The sequence below is a fragment of the Crocuta crocuta genome, unplaced genomic scaffold (assembly GCF_008692635.1).
Source record: "Crocuta crocuta isolate KB4526 unplaced genomic scaffold, BGI_CrCroc_1.0 scaffold193, whole genome shotgun sequence".
NCBI classification, from domain to species: domain Eukaryota; kingdom Metazoa; phylum Chordata; class Mammalia; order Carnivora; family Hyaenidae; genus Crocuta; species Crocuta crocuta.
In genome coordinates, this window is record NW_027529624.1 from 5,125,126 (window position 1) to 5,140,250 (window position 15,125).

At 47.8% G+C, this 15,125-nt stretch overlaps 1 protein-coding gene across 3 annotated transcripts in view; it reads left to right on the forward strand.

The window, feature by feature from the left end:
• Window positions 1–204: 204 nt before the first annotated feature.
• The window catches only part of HMGXB4 (HMG-box containing 4), a 29,625-nt gene continuing 14,704 nt past the window's right edge, over window positions 205–15,125 (forward strand). The window contains exons 1-5 of one of the 3 annotated variants that reach the window (XM_077762031.1): window positions 205–261; window positions 4,345–4,443; window positions 5,089–5,237; window positions 5,452–5,530; window positions 6,296–7,251. In XM_077762031.1, the coding sequence (XP_077618157.1) occupies window positions 4,413–4,443; window positions 5,089–5,237; window positions 5,452–5,530; window positions 6,296–7,251 (1,215 nt within the window). In that variant the 5' untranslated portion in view covers window positions 205–261; window positions 4,345–4,412. Of the gene's footprint in view, window positions 262–4,344; window positions 4,444–5,088; window positions 5,238–5,451; window positions 5,531–5,636; window positions 5,752–6,295; window positions 7,252–15,125 lie in introns of those variants that run through there. The other 2 variants (XM_077762033.1, XM_077762032.1) reach the window with 2 other exon arrangements.

Sequence of the window (15,125 nt, forward strand, 5' to 3'; positions counted from 1 at the left end):
AATGATAATAATGTTCGTAAAGCTCCGAGCCCACGCCTGGCTCACAGCAAGTTCTCAATCAATTCCGGCTCCGGGGCTCAGCCAGTAGCGCGTTTCTTTCGATGCGCTCGGCGCTCCGTTAGGAGCGCGATTCGCCTTCCCGAGCGGGAGCCTGCGCTCTGGGCTCGACTGAGGCTCCCTGGCCGCTCGCGCTTTTCTCTCCTTCTCCAAGATGGCGGCGGTCGGCGGCGCTGAGGCGGGATCCGGGCGAGCTGAGTGAAGGTAGCGGCGANGAGGGGAGGAGCTTTCTTCTTTTCCTCTTCACAGAGCTTTGTTGAACTAGCTGTTGCTGCAAAACTGCCGGGAGAATCCCATTGGTTTGCTTGGGGACCGCAGAAAGGGTGGTCCCGGGGGCTCTCTGTGTAAATAACGCCGTGTTGCGTGTCCTCTTTGCGGGCGACCCAGTCGGGACGTGCGTTCGTAGTGCGATCTTCCCCGTACAGGCCCGCTTCCCCCCGCAGCTGTTACTTGTAGATTCACTTCATGTCACGCATCGGAGGGACAGCATCTCCCACCTCCCTTTGCCGGTTAAGCCGGTGGCCGATTATGTCCCCTTGTAGCAGGACAAATTTAAAAAAAAAAAAAAAACTCAAAGGAAAGCCTGTTGATTGGACAAAGCTTTGTCAAAATTTGCACTGGTGGTTTTCTGGAAATGTGTGGCCAACCTGTCTGTGCGGTGGTCGTGGTCCGGCTCCGGGGCCACGCAGTGAGAGGATTCAATCCGTAGCCCAGGCTGTGGGGATCTCTGCAGTTTCCAGAGCTGGCAGGGGCTGTGAGTGCTGCATAGGTAGGTTCCTGGAGAAGGGCGTGCCAGGAACTCGGAGTCGCTGCCTTGCGAGATGGGAGGAGATCTCTCCAAAAAACGACCAGACAGCGCCCGAAGTCCACCACAGCAGCAAATTCAGAAACCGGCGGCGGCCGCTGGATGTGCACCTTCCTTTTCCTGCGCCGACGGGCCCCTTGAATTCCTGGAGGGAAGGCTGGACGAGAACAGGGACCCTGGAACAAGGCTATCGTCGCGGACTAGACCCGGATTTCAGGATTTCGCTCTCTGCTCAGATCAAGGGGCTTACTTGGTTCCCTCGTTTTCAGGACTCGCTCACATTCTGGGATGAAGGAACTTGTTAACCATTGCTGGAGCTCAGATTACCGCAAAAAAAAAAAAAAAAAAAAAGCAAAAAGAAAAGAAAAAGAATCACCTTCTGAAACTGTTTTTTCAATACTTCTCATTTGGACCTGCAAAATAAGAAAGTTCTATACCAGATGCTTTTTGGTTTTTCACTCATCACTTTGGTAATCCCGAAAGCTGTACCTGAACAAAACTCCCCTTCACCGTAGTCCTGAAGCGTCCCAGAAGAGCCACCTAACAATTTGCGTATTGCATAAGTACACATTTTTTGTGATGGCCTGTTTCTGGCTTCCATAAGCAACATGAAATAATGAACTTTCACTTACATTGTCATTTCATAGCACACGGAGAGGAACATAATTGTGAAAACTACCCCTGCCTCTTGAAGTTGACAACATTGAATTCTATAAACTCTAAAAGGATGGAATTCAGGAGAATGGGTTTTAACACCTGTTTTCGTTTGCCAACATCTCATGTTAGTTACAGCCTCGTTTTCTAATGTGAAAATCAAGCCTAATATTTTTCACTTCTGTTAATCCCACAATCTGCTGCCTAACCCTGAACTCTGAATTTATCATGGATAACATTCAAGACCTGGAAGGAATATCAAGGGGTCAGCTGATCCTATATAAATGTTGTCCTAACTCTGCCTTTCTTCCACACTATTGCTTGAGACTTCTTTATCTGGTTTCCTCTTTCCTTTGTGAGTCAGCAACCAAACTAACCCCTGAGTTGCAACAATACCTTGATTTTAAAGAATCTAGAAATTCAAGGTCCATCAGTCTGTCCAAGCTGCAAGCAACATAGTTCACTGTGTTTTAAGTTTTTTAAGCTCTTGGCTGTTCCGGTTCTGTAGTGAATCAGCCTTGCCTTCAGGCCCCATTCATTTTTTTTTTTTTTCCTCTACAGGTTATTTAATCCTGTAATTTATAAAATGTTCTTCAGTGTTTCTCTGAAAATTTAAACAGTAGCAGGCCTCATTCCAGTATGTAACACTAACACCAGCACCTGTTTTCTGTGTTTGCCCGTGCCTCTGAGGATCAGCTCCTAATTTTCTGTCCCCTTTCACAACTTTTTAAATCCACCAGTTTTCCAAAGCAATGGGTTAGGAGACCATGAACACTTCACAGCTCAGAAGTCACATCATGGTGTTCTTTCTGGTACCGTGTTCAAAGGTACTTATTCCCATTCTGTTAGACCGTTCAACTCTGGTTTGTGTCAGTTTTGATGTTACTAAAAAAGAAGGCCTATCCATACGTCTCAGGGCCTGTAGAAGTGCCTGTTCTTGAAGTTGACACCAGGTTGATGGCTGTATTTATGACACCAAATGTTTTAAGACTTTGCCCCTTATTATTTCTCAAACATTCTTAGCCAAAATTCATTAGGCCTGAAAAACATAGAAAACTCCAGGTCTCAAGTTGTATTTCTTGGCGTTACCAGCCTGTGAAAACTAAGGGGACCTTTACCTTTTTTTCTGCTAAATTCAGTATGTTTTAGTGCCAGTGAGAGGGTATACTATTTTCAAATGAATGGACAGAATTCCCTCTGACATTCCCCCTTCCTTCACCACTAGCAGAGTCTGCCACTTGTGTGGAGAGGGGAGGGCAGTGATTTCTACCTGAGAAAGTTGAATACTGGAACATCGAAGGAAATCTAGCTACAGTGGTGCAAGGTGCCTCGTATTTTACATGAGATCTGGCCTTGTATGGCTTTCATTTCTTATGACAAGCTTCGGAGCAAGCAGTTCTCCAGTTTACCGCTAAAATAACCAGTTCGTTTGGTTTCTTTACTTTGCTGTAGATTCTCTTAACTTTGACCAACTCCATTCTTCATTCTCAGGGAAGTGGAGAAGTACTTTTTTATGTTATTCTTCTTAATGTTCCTTGTAAGTCATTCTTGGCAATGCTTTTTCTCTTTGTACGTTCAACTTAGGCATGTCTACGCATTGTATTTTATCTGACTCGTGCGATTAAGTCTTTTCGTTTATCTTCAGTGCAACTCTTAGCAAAATTCCCCCGTTAATCAGATTCTCTGTCACAAGAGTTAACATACTTCAGTATTACCCATCCCCATGCCCACCTAAAGGGATTGGCAATGTCTCTCTAGAGAGCCATTCAGCATTTCTAAATCCACTTAAAGTAATGAAGATAAAGTGAAATTTAAATAAATAACCAATCCGATCACCCTTTAAGCATTTCACTAACTGGATGAGAACACTTGTCCAAATATTTAGTCTGTCATTTTTAAGTTTCCTGCAAAGACTTCCTGCAGGACTTGTGACATTACCTGTCCTTAAAGTATTCAAAGAACTTAATCCTAGAGTGCAGTCTACAACTTGTCATTGTCAAAGTCAAAGTAGACGTATAAACTTGAATGTCAAAAAAAATTTTTTTAACAACTTCAGAATAATACTTAGAACATTTAAATTACAGTAACTCTTCAGATCAGTGAAAATCTTAATAATCACAAAAACTTTACCACCAGTGGACAAATGATAATTCTTCCTGATTTCCACCTAGCCTTTAAGAGAGGCTTGATAGCCTTGAAAGCTGTCATGTGGCCAACTGATGTAAGAAGTATACTTACCTTTATACTTCTGCAGTTTTGAGCAAATTCATGTAGCCCAACAAAATGCATACCAAAAAGTTACGCTTTAAAGGTCCTTAACATCTCTATCGAGTTATCATCATTTCTGTTTAAACTGCAGTACAATAGATTTTAGCCTGCCGCCAATCCACATGGTAGGATTTTATGGTCTGGAATGTTTGCTGTAATCTGTCTTCCTCTGCATCCTGCTTTATCTGTGCATTTCGTAACCATGATTGAACCTATGCCTCTGACTTAATGTCAGTATTTACCATCTCGGTGTTGTCAGTCCTGTTGGCATTTCAGAAATTCTCCTTAATTTTGAGGTATTTTTTATTCTGTGGGAGGTATCTTATATACTTCACCAAACCACAACTCTAACTCATAAGTCAAATCAAATTAAGCCCAGTACACTTCGTGCAGTCTCAACCCCAGTATGTTTACAAGCAGAATGAGGAGGTGACAAGACACTCCTTTATTTCTTGCTGCCCTTCCAGACTGCCCTTGGATCACTACGCATTTCCATCTGGAAGGTTGCCTCTCCACAGTGATTTCGCATTACAGGAGGGTTTTCCTTCTTTGTTTCTCAGACCTGGTCCTGTAGACGGGAAGGAGCCTGGACACAGTGACACATTCACAAAGGCCCTGCAGGACCGCCATGGCTTATGATGACTCCATGAAGAAAGAAGGTATGACCCCTTAATCTGAGAAGCATTCCAAAGGGGGTTTCCTCTTCAATCCTTGCAGTCCATGGACATAGAGACCAGGACCGGCCATCACGGCCTGGACTCCCGAGTGACTCCCGAGCCGTATTATGACACTCAGCCTCCACATCATCCCCCAGCTGGGCCCATGGAAGCGAAAACCGGGACAGGGTTCCAACCCAAGAGTCTGAAATATAAATCTCTGGTCCATCGGGGTGACCCCCTGCAGCACTCGTGGTCCTTGCCAGCTCCAGTGTTCAGGAGTGTGGGGTAGGAGTCACGATTTGGACTCCCACAGAGCAGCACAGCGCATGAACCCTTATTCTTTGCAGCCTTACCTCTGCGCGTCCGTGTCCACCTGCCAAATCACAACCAAGAAACCATGTCTGAGGACGCACATTGGGCTTTGAGTAGCATGGAAGCATTGTTTCTTCAGGTTCGGTGCTTGTATTTGCAGCCAGGTCATCAAGAAATACACTTGTCCCCTTGGATCCTAGCCCTGTATTCCAGTGGACCTCTCGAAACATTTTAGCTTGGAAATGGAGGGCCTGTTGCCTTCTGTATGTGGCGATTCGGTTGTGACTTACTGAATCTTTTCTCGTTTCCTTTCCAAATGAACCTGGCTTTCAGATTGCTTTGATGGTGATCACAGCTCTGAGGACGCAGGACTAGCTGCTGGCCGGAGCCAACGAGAAAAGAAACGTTCTTACAAAGATTTCTTAAGGGAAGAGGAAGAAATCGCTGCTCAGGTCAGAAATTCTTCCAAGAAGAAGTTAAAGGTAAATTCTACACATTTGAATTAGGAGAGCTTTTAACTATCTCACATCCTGTTTCCTAGTCCTTGAAGAAAGAAGTTTATTTTAAAGTGAACATTGTTCGTGCCTATTCTCAGTATTTCCCCCGTTTTACTTTGTTTTCCGAAGTCAGAAATCAGAGAACAAAATTGGTCCTCATCTTATTCGTTGGTCAATTTTTCTTCCTCTTCGGTTCCAGGATAGCGAACTTTATTTCTTGGGGACGGACACGCACAAGAAGAAGAGGAAGCACTCCTCTGATGATTACTACTATGGAGGTGAGGAGGGAAGGGGCAGCAGGTGGGATGAACACATCACTGGTTCTTGGAGTCGGGGTAGGGGAAAGGGATCCAGATGTTGCTGACTCAGTGGCCTATTTAACAGGACAGTGGTTCTTGTTCTGAGTGCCGATAAACCAGTGTGAAGGAGGAGAGAGGTGGAGGGCTGGTATTTTGGAGGATTCAGCATAGAAGAACAGTCTTCATTTGTGATACACCAGGTACCAGGTTCCTTCTCCCCCCAATCATCCACTTATCTTCTGCCCATTGTTACCCAGCATCCCTTTTGCCATATGTATCCCTCTGGCCTGCACCTGTGGGTTACTTCTCAGTGCAGTGCATATCCAGTCACAAGACCAGCCTTTCTTAGCTCTCTTATGCGCATAGCTGATGAGACTAACCCTTTACTAGAACGGGCTTGCCCTGAACACAGAAACAGATGACACTCTGTCTGCAGTGTAACCTCAGTTGTAACTACTCGTAATCCCGCAGCTTAGTCCGTTCTTCTGGGTCTGCTCTCTCTCTGGTTGCTCGTGAAGTCTCAGTGAAGAGAAACAACTTGAGTGGCAAGAACCGTGTCCGGGGTCAGGCAGAATCTACCAAGCCGAGAAGCGCACGGGCGTCATCAGGAATCCGTTGAAGGGGTCCCCCCTCAAATCATTTCTCTTAGCCTCTTCCTCATGTTAGTGAGTGTTTTGGGTGAGAGAGGAAACTTGTTGGAAGTCGGGTTGTCGTGTGGACATGACTTCTCTTGATTGTTTCTAGATATTTCGTCTTTGGAATCGTCACAGAAGAAAAAGAAAAAGTCCAGCCCGCAGTCTGCCGATACAGCCATGGACCTGTTGAAAGCTATCACTTCCCCGCTGGCCACGGGCTCCAAGCCCTCCAAAAAGACAGGGGAGAAGTCCTCCAGCTCTTCGAGTCATGCAGAGAGTAGAAAGGAACACCACAGGAAGAAAGTAAGTGGAAGCGGTGGGGAACTGTCCCTGGAGGACGGTGGTTCCCACAAATCCAAAAAAATGAAACCGCTCTATGTGAACACAGAGACACTGACCCTTCGGGAGCCCGACGGCTTAAAGATGAAGCTCATTCTCTCGCCAAAGGAGAAGGGAAGCAGCTCGGTTGACGAGGAGTCTTTTCAGTACCCCTCTCAACAGGCGACGTTGAAAAAATCCTCTAAGAAATCAGCTCGGGATGAGCAAGGTGCTTTCCTCCTAGGACACGAGTTACAGAGCTTTCTGAGAACAGCCCGGAAGAAGCACAAGTCCGCCTCGGACCCACATTCCTCTCCTGGCCCCGAAGGCGGGGGGTCGGATGCCTCCCAGTTCCCGGACTCCCACAGTGCTAACCTTGATCTTTCGGGACTTGAACCTATTCTAGTAGAATCGGACTCGTCCTCTGGTGGGGAGCTAGAGGCTGGGGAGCTAGTGATAGATGATTCCTACAGGGAGGTCAAGAAGAAGAAGAAGTCAAAGAAGAGCAAAAAGAAGAAGGACAAGGAGAAGCATAAAGAGAAGAGACACTCCAAGTCCAAGAGAAGTTTGGGACTTTCAGCCGCAGCAGCGGGAGAGGCCCCGGTGACCCCCGGCCCTCCGCCCAGCGCCCCGCACACTGGGGCTGCTGCCGCTCCCCCCCCACTGCCCAGCCTCCACGCGGACGGGCACGGTGAGAAAAAAAAGAAAAAAGAGGAGAAAGACAGAGAGAGAGAGAGAGGAGAAAAGGTAAACCATTCTTTAAAGTGCGGTGGGTTAGCGACAATGGTAGTAAGCGGACTTGGAAACCAGCGGCTGAGGTGAGCCGTGGGGAGCGTGGCCCATCCGAAGGGGTGGCGTCAGGTGTCAAATATTTCCAGTGGCCCAACATGCCTGGTGCAAAAATTAGAGCAATCTTAATTATTCATGGGTTTTCGTAACAGAGCTGTTCCCCCATTGTGCCAAGCATAGGTTGAGGGATACCCTTGAAATTGGAATTCACGGAGGGAGCCAAACCCACTGTCTTTCACTCAGCAGCACTGGCTGCCCGGGGCGGTTGAGAGAACTAAAAGGTACTCTGAGTTTAGTTTGGGAAAGATATTCAAAATGAGAATAATAACGACCAAGTTAACAGAATAAGGGGATGGCTTTCCACACATGGGGGGTGGGGAGGCACTTTCTGGTGTCAGATGTGTGTTGTTTCACCATGTGAGCGCCTGCTGTCTACCAGGCCCTGTGCTATTGTGCCTGTTAAGAGGGGCGGAGCCGAGCCGGAAGTGGCTCCTGACCTCAGGGAGCTCACAGATTGCTGAGGAGATAGGAATGAGAAATCAGCAGGTTTGGTGTAACTCCTTTCCTGCACCTCGAGAAGCTTTCTGCAATTGTACTTTAGGGGCTGGTGACTATGTCATTACAGGTTTTCTTTAAAAAATAAACTTTTCTCCCTGTTATCAAAGGAACTATTGCAGAAATTTAGAAATTGAGAATCATGGAAAGAAAAAGGTCAGAAAGGTTAGTTTCACCACCTGAGGACAACCATTGGCTTCTTTTGTTTAGAGTTCTGCAAAATGAAATGTCAGATAAAGTCTAAAAGAGAAGCTGCTAAGAAGGAGAAGGTCAAGTGTATTAAGAATGTGGAAATGGGAAAAAAAAAAAAAGAATGTGGAAATGGGAGCTTCGTTCAGCCTGTGCCTAGCGGTCATGTTTCCCACGGCAAAGAGTGGCTTTTAAGTATGTATATCTCAGAAATGAAAAACAAAACCGTACCTTCCGAGCCAAGAATCCGTGTGAGCATTGAGAACTGCGTAGTCAGATACTAGGTCAGGTTTTATTCATTTATTTGAAAATTGCTTCATGAAATCCTATCTTTCTGTGTAAGATTCCGTTTATCCTGAGAATTTCCATGCTAGTAACATATGACAATGCCATAAACTAAGCTTATGGTGATGAATGCAACAGGGCAGGGTGGTCGGAGAGAGCTTCCAGAAGAAAAGGGATTTCAGGGCAAAGGCGTACAAGGAGGCAGGAAGATGTTTAGGAGGCAGCACCACAAAGCCACCGAACTCTGGCCCTGTGTTTCTAACAGCCTGCTAAGTATTTCCACCTGCTGCCCCGGGTCGCTCAGACCCATGTGTTGCTGATCAGTATCATCCCCCAGATCCCCAAACCCGCATCTCCTCCTCCATCCGCTTCTATGTTCTGTGCCCTTCCAGTCAACCCAAATGCAAGACTGTCTGCTTCATCATTTTTCTCGACACCTTATGAAATTTTTCAGACCAAAAGCTTTGAAATGGTACAGTGAACACATTATGCCACCCAGTGAGATTCTGTAGTTATTATCTTGCTGTCTCCCTTATGATATGTCTGTCGATTCCTCCTCTACAGAGTATTTTGAAGTAAATTATAGATATCACTTTCATCACTGAACACTTCAGCCTGCATATTGTCAAGTTCAGTATTTGTTTTCACAGCTTTTTATTCTTGGTAGACTTTACTTAACGTGCAGATGGACAGGTGGTCAGTATACCATTTGGTGAGTTTTGATAAATGCGTCCACCTGTGTGACCAAACCTCTGTCAAGACACAGCCATTACCATCGTCCCAAGCAGCTTTCTCCTCCCTCCAGCCAGTCAGTCCCCGCCCCCGGCGCCAGCCCCTGTTCTGGTTTCTTTTTTTTTTTTTTTAATGTTTTATTTATTTCGAGGAGAGAGAGAGAGAGACAGCGTGAGCAGGGGAGGGGCAGAGAGAGAGGGAGTCACAGACTGAAACAGGCTCCAGGCGCTGAGCTGGCAGTCAGCACAGAGCCCGACGCGGGGCTCGAACCCACAAACCGCGAGATCATGACCTAAGCGAAAGTCGGACGCTTAACCGACTAAGCCGCCCAGGCGCCCCCCCTGTTCTGGTTTCTGCCCGGTCTTATGGTTCATGTTTGCATTTCCCTCTCCCTGCTTTCCCCCTCCTCTGTCTCCACTCAGGTCTGCGCCTGATAGTCTTCCTCTGCAATAACTTCCACGCCTTTATGTCCTCCATTACCCCTGCCCCATCTTGGGCCTCATCCCTCCGCACACTTAAGGCAACAAATGGCCTCCTTTCTGTTTCTTCTCCCATGCAGTTAGTAAACCCTGATGCCAGAATGTTCTCAAGTACCGCTTTGATGCTGACAGCCCTCTGGTTCCGCATCTTCAGTGGGTCCTTACTGCCTTCACGTTCAACCGTAAGGTCCAGCAGGACCAGGACCGTGTCTGCCACCCCCTCCGCTTCATCCCTAGTCCTGAACCCGCAGTCTGGCCTGCTGTAGTTAGTCCATAGGGGCTTTTTGAATGAATAAACCTCAGAGTTAGTCCATAAGTGCTTGCTGAATGAGTAAGTATCAAAGTCCGGACCCTTGGCCAAGCATTCATAATTGTCTGTGATTTAGCCTTAAGCCTCCCTTCTCAGAGGTACCCCTTAGTCTGCTGCACATGCACTGTGTGGAAACCATTCTTGGCCCCTGCATTCTTCTCGCTCTTCTTTTGCTCATTTTGGTAGTGATCTTCTGACTTGTTCTCCTTCACATATTGAAGCTCTGCCTTCCCTTCCAAGACCTAATCAAGTGCCGCCTCTTCCAAGATGTCCTGCCCCTCCAGTGAGAATTAACTTGTGACTTCCCATGCCACCTGGCTGGGGGAAGTCACTGCACTTAACTTTCCCTGATATTCGAGTTTTCTATGCATGTAGTCCATTTCCCCTGTTAAAGACGGTAAGCTCCTTGAGGGTGTCGTAGCTCCTTAGGGACTGTTGTGGTCACCTTACTGTTCCCTTCATCTCCTCAGTGCCCTTGGTAGGCATTTTTTGATAGATGTCAAGTGAATGAATAAATGGGTGCAAACAGAGTATTGAAAAGGTGGGTTGGGAGCAAATTGTAAAGAATCTTGAATTAAGGAATTGGCAGCGGGCACTTTGGGCTCATGAGCAGGACTTGGATATTCTCCACATGATCATGTAAGACTAAAATGATAGCATGGTGGCAGGTGGGTGACACCAAGAAGAGATCGTGACAGACCACACAGGAGGTTATTATAGTCCAAGGTGTTAGATACGGTAAGAGCCTGGCAGAGATTCAGAAGAAGACTCTGAAGGGAAAACTGATAAGGTCCAGCAACAGGGCTTGGATCTGGGAAGGCAGAAACATCAATGAGGATAAAGATGTCCCTTAAGGTTTTGAATCTGGGTGCCTTAGAAAGTAAAATTATAATCCCCTCAAGTGTAGGACTTCTTTATAATTTCCCCACGTGGCAAGCAGTTGCCAGAAAAAAAATGAACTATCGTTTATAGCAAAAATTGTATTTGATCACGACTATCCAAACCTGAGGTAGTCATACTCTAATCATTTATTTATCCAACAGATATTTATGGAACATGTACCGTGTTTTTTTTAAGCCTGATCTCTGCATAAAAATCTCCGGTGGAGTTAAAAAATCCTTTCCAGGGTTTTATTTCGGTATAGAAAAGAACTGTCAAAAAGCCTACTTAGAGATCGAAAGGAAGGTTCAGGAATAGCATTCCCCCAGCCTATAGTGAGCAGAGGTTGGCTGTTCCACTGGTGGGAACATGGAAAGCCACTGTCTGCTTTCTGCCTTGGATCCTACGACCAGGACTGGCACAAAACTAGAGAAGCAAGAAGAATGGCTGGTTTGAGGGAAGAAGAGAAGTCAGGTGTAGATTTTAAGATATAAGCATGAAGCCATTCAGCATATGTAAGGCTAAGAATGTGGGCTGGGGAGCCGAACCACTTGGGTTCAAATCCTGGCTCTACCACTTATAAGCTGTGTGCTTTTGGGGAAGTGACACAACTTCTCCACATAGAAGGTGTAGATGATGATATATCTACCTGGTAGGATCATTAAGAGTTAAATCAGATGGGGGCGCCTGGGTGGCTTAGTCGGTTAAGCGTCCGACTTTCGCTTAGGTCATGATCTCGCGGTTCGTGGGTTTGAGCCCCGCGTCGGGCTCTGTGCTGACTGCCAGCTCAGAGCCTGGAGCCTATTTCAGAGTCTGTGTCTCCCTCTCTCTCTGACCTTCCCCTGCTCACGCTGTCTCTCTCTCTCTCCTAGAAATAAATAAAAACATTAAAAAAAAAAAGTTAAATCAGATGATAATACATGGGAAAGGCAGCCAACCCACAGGGGCACCATTGGATTTTTTTTTAAGATTTTATTTTTGAGTAATCTCTACACCCAGTGTGGGGCTCGAACTTACACAACCCCAGATCGAGAGTCACATACTCTGCTGACTAAGCCAACCAGGTGTCCCTGGATATTTTACATAGAAGTTTTCAGGAGAAACAGCAGTATGGGACATCTGTCGACACCTTAAGAACCGCTAGCTCCAGGTAATTCATGGTTGCTACGTCTTATCACACGACATTCTTTTCAGAAGACCCTGTCTTTCCAAAGTTGGTCTTCCCGTGGTGGCTACTACAGACAGCAAGTACCGTGTGAAAAGCCATGGGCACCCCGCTAAGTGTGGGAACTTTGGCTCTGCACATTAGCAAGCATTCAGTAAGAGCTGTTTTAATTCTCCTCTCCGGAGAAGTTCCAGGGAGTGGTGGAACGCAAGAGCTGGGGCCCAGCAGAGCAGGCGGAGCTGGGGTGAGGCCTAGCGGGCTCCTGTACAAGCAGAGTCCAGAGCAGAATCTGGTTGGGTGCACACAGTGGGGCGCTGGGGAAGGAGGAAGGGGCAGCTGTGTGGGAGGAGAAACCAGAGAGGTGTCAGTGTGACGGAAGTAAAGGAGCCGACCATTGGAGAATAGACTGGACTCAAGCTGGAAGGACGAGGAGTTCAAGTGCAGCAGGGAGAGTGGGAGCCAGCCCGGCAGGGTCCATGCAGGAGTGAGTAGCGAGAGCAGCAGGGGTGGACAGTCTTGGTACAGACCGGGGGATTGAACTCTGCCTGCAGTGGAAGGTAACACTCTCAGTGTTGAGCTGTGTTTGAGAAGTGGCTTTTTGTTGTGTTTGCGTGCTTGTGTGTCGGCTCTTTGTTGAATCCCACTTACTAGGAAGGGGTGGAGAAGTCATTGGTAACATCTTGATGATTTCCCCTTTAGGATCATCCCAGTGGAGGGGAAGCTCTTGTTTATACTGGAGAAGCAGGATCCGGTAACATTGCAAAGACAACTTACTTTGGGTTTTACTAAATCACTGAAAGCCCATTCACTGCCATTCAAAGTAATATCTGTGATGTTGCTGCTGCAGAGGCATGCCTTCAGTTATCTGTATGTTTCCAGAATGTTCATACTTCTCTCAGCAAACCGAGGCCAGCCAAGTGGCCTCGTGTCTGGCACACTCAGGCGTTGTTGCCGATGGAGTAGTTCACTGAATGAAGTCTGAGCTGTAGTTAGCTTCACAGCATTACGTGTGTCCTCTCGCTGGTGAAACTGAAGTTGAGGAACAGCAGCGATAAAAATGGTAAAAGTCAGTCGCTACCCTCTGCTGAGTGCCTGCCATGTGCCAGTTTCTCCTAGGCGTCTGACCTCTCGAACGGTCTTGACTGATAGGAGAAGCTGAGAAGACAAGACCCGGAGCTGGAGTTTTAGCCTAGGTCTCTCTAACCCCAGCCTATACTCATTCAGCGATACCACGTGCCCTTCCAAACCTTTGAGAGGTGGTTGTCCGGTGCCATGTGCCTTCATCACAGCCAACAGTAGGTTCTTGCTTAAAGGAAACCGACATGGTGGCTAGTGTCTCAGCTAGTGTCTGAGCTTCGTCCCCCTGGGACGTGCAGACGTTTGTAAGTCGAGGAGGCGGAATATGACGAAGTGCAGACAGCTTGGGCCCACACGCGGCGCACTCGGGTCTCGTTCCAGTCTGCTGCTCACCAGCCGCCTTCTTCCGTGACGCCTCCTCCCTGCTCGCTTGTAAAATGCATTTGTGTGCACACGTAACACGCTCTGCACAAGGCCTGGCTCTGGAAATAGCTGCTTTACAGTTCCTGTTGCTTCTATCCTGAGTTCTTCAAAAGCATAAAGCTTGAAAACATCTTTCTTACGCTTTTTTTCTCAACCGGTCATCTCGCCTATTCAACGAAGCCAGGAGACTCTGCTGTTACGCTTTTCTTTTGCTTTGCTTTGTACCACGGCACCCACCTGATAGGAAGCAAACTCTGCGGTTATCCCACCTGTCTGGGCCACAGTTAGGATCTAGAAAGAAAACAGGGTTTCCAAGGAGCTAAAAGCCAGCTTCCTACAGCTCCTTGGAGCGCAGCCTGGGCGCTGGGGGAAGGCACACGGGCCAGAGAGGAGTCACGGGACCCATCCCCCAACCCTGTTGCGTTCTTTGCAGAAGAGCAAACTTGTACCCAGTCCACCTTGCCCATGAGGGTGCCATGAAAATCAGACGAGAGAATGGAGGGGACTCACCTCTGCCCCTTTTGCACACAGTCCTGAGACTTGTGGGTCTTGTACGTATTTCTTCTACACAACCTGAGGGTGCCAGGCACTCGCCAGGTGCTGTCGGTTAAAGATGAATAAGGCGCAGCACCAGCGTCCTGCCAGCTCCGAGCTCTGGGTGCAGGAAGAGGGGTCGGAAAGTATTCAGTGAGTTGAGCCAGCGTGCAGGCATGTGCCAAGGGCTGAGGTAGCGCAGGGGAAGCCAGGATGCCAGATGTTTCCTGAACCGAATCTTAGAGCCAGGTGGGAATTACCGGGTGGAAATGAGGAGTAGGCTTTCAGCGGAGGAGTGGAAGATGGGTGTGCAGGGACCGAGGTGCCGGGAGGCAAAGGGTGTTCAGCGCACCCCAAGAAGTCCATGTGCACGAGGTGGGGCCAGCAGAAGGTTGGAAGTAAGCATGTGGAAGGGGGAAGAATCGCTGCGCCTGCCTCCGAGGAAGGGTGGTGGAGCCGAGTGGGCTGGGAAACCAAGGCAGGGAGTGCCCTAGCTATGGTTCCCAGCGTGTTCCAAGCGCCACACGGGCCTTGGTTTTATATGTGGTGTTCAGTGACTTTTCACAAGAACCCAGTGAGGCGTAGGCATTCTCACCTCCGTCTCACAGGAGCACGCTCAAGGAAGTGAAGTGACCTGCCCCAGGGCACAGCCCTGTCCAGTGGCGGAGCAGGAATCCGAACCTGCAATCTGTGTGATTGCAGGACCCGCGCTCTTCCCACGATACAGAGAGGAAGTTCACCTTCCACCCGGTCGTGCATTGTGACAGGTAGCGGGGGAGTTTATTGTACATTTTAGAAAGATTTCCACTCAGAATGGTCCAGGTAGAAGCTTTGGTATGAAAACTTTACTTTTCTGGCACCTTTTCCTTTGGCCAGATCAGATTTAGGGATCTCGGTCAAATTAGTTCACAAGAACATCAGATGGTATCGTGGTTACAGCCACAGGCTCCGAAGCCAGACCGGCTGCGTTCAGATGTTCGCCCCACCACTCCTGCGTGTATGACCCTGGATCTCGGTTTCCTCATCTTTAAAGTGGCAGTGGGGCACCTGGGTGGCTCAGTCGGTTGAGCATCCGTCTTTGGCTCAGGTCATGATCTCCCCGCTCGTGGGTTCAAGCCCTGCACCAGGCTCTGTACTGACAGCTCGGAGCCTGGAGCCTGCTTCAGATTCTCTCTCTCTCTCTCTCTCTCTCTCTCTCTCTCTC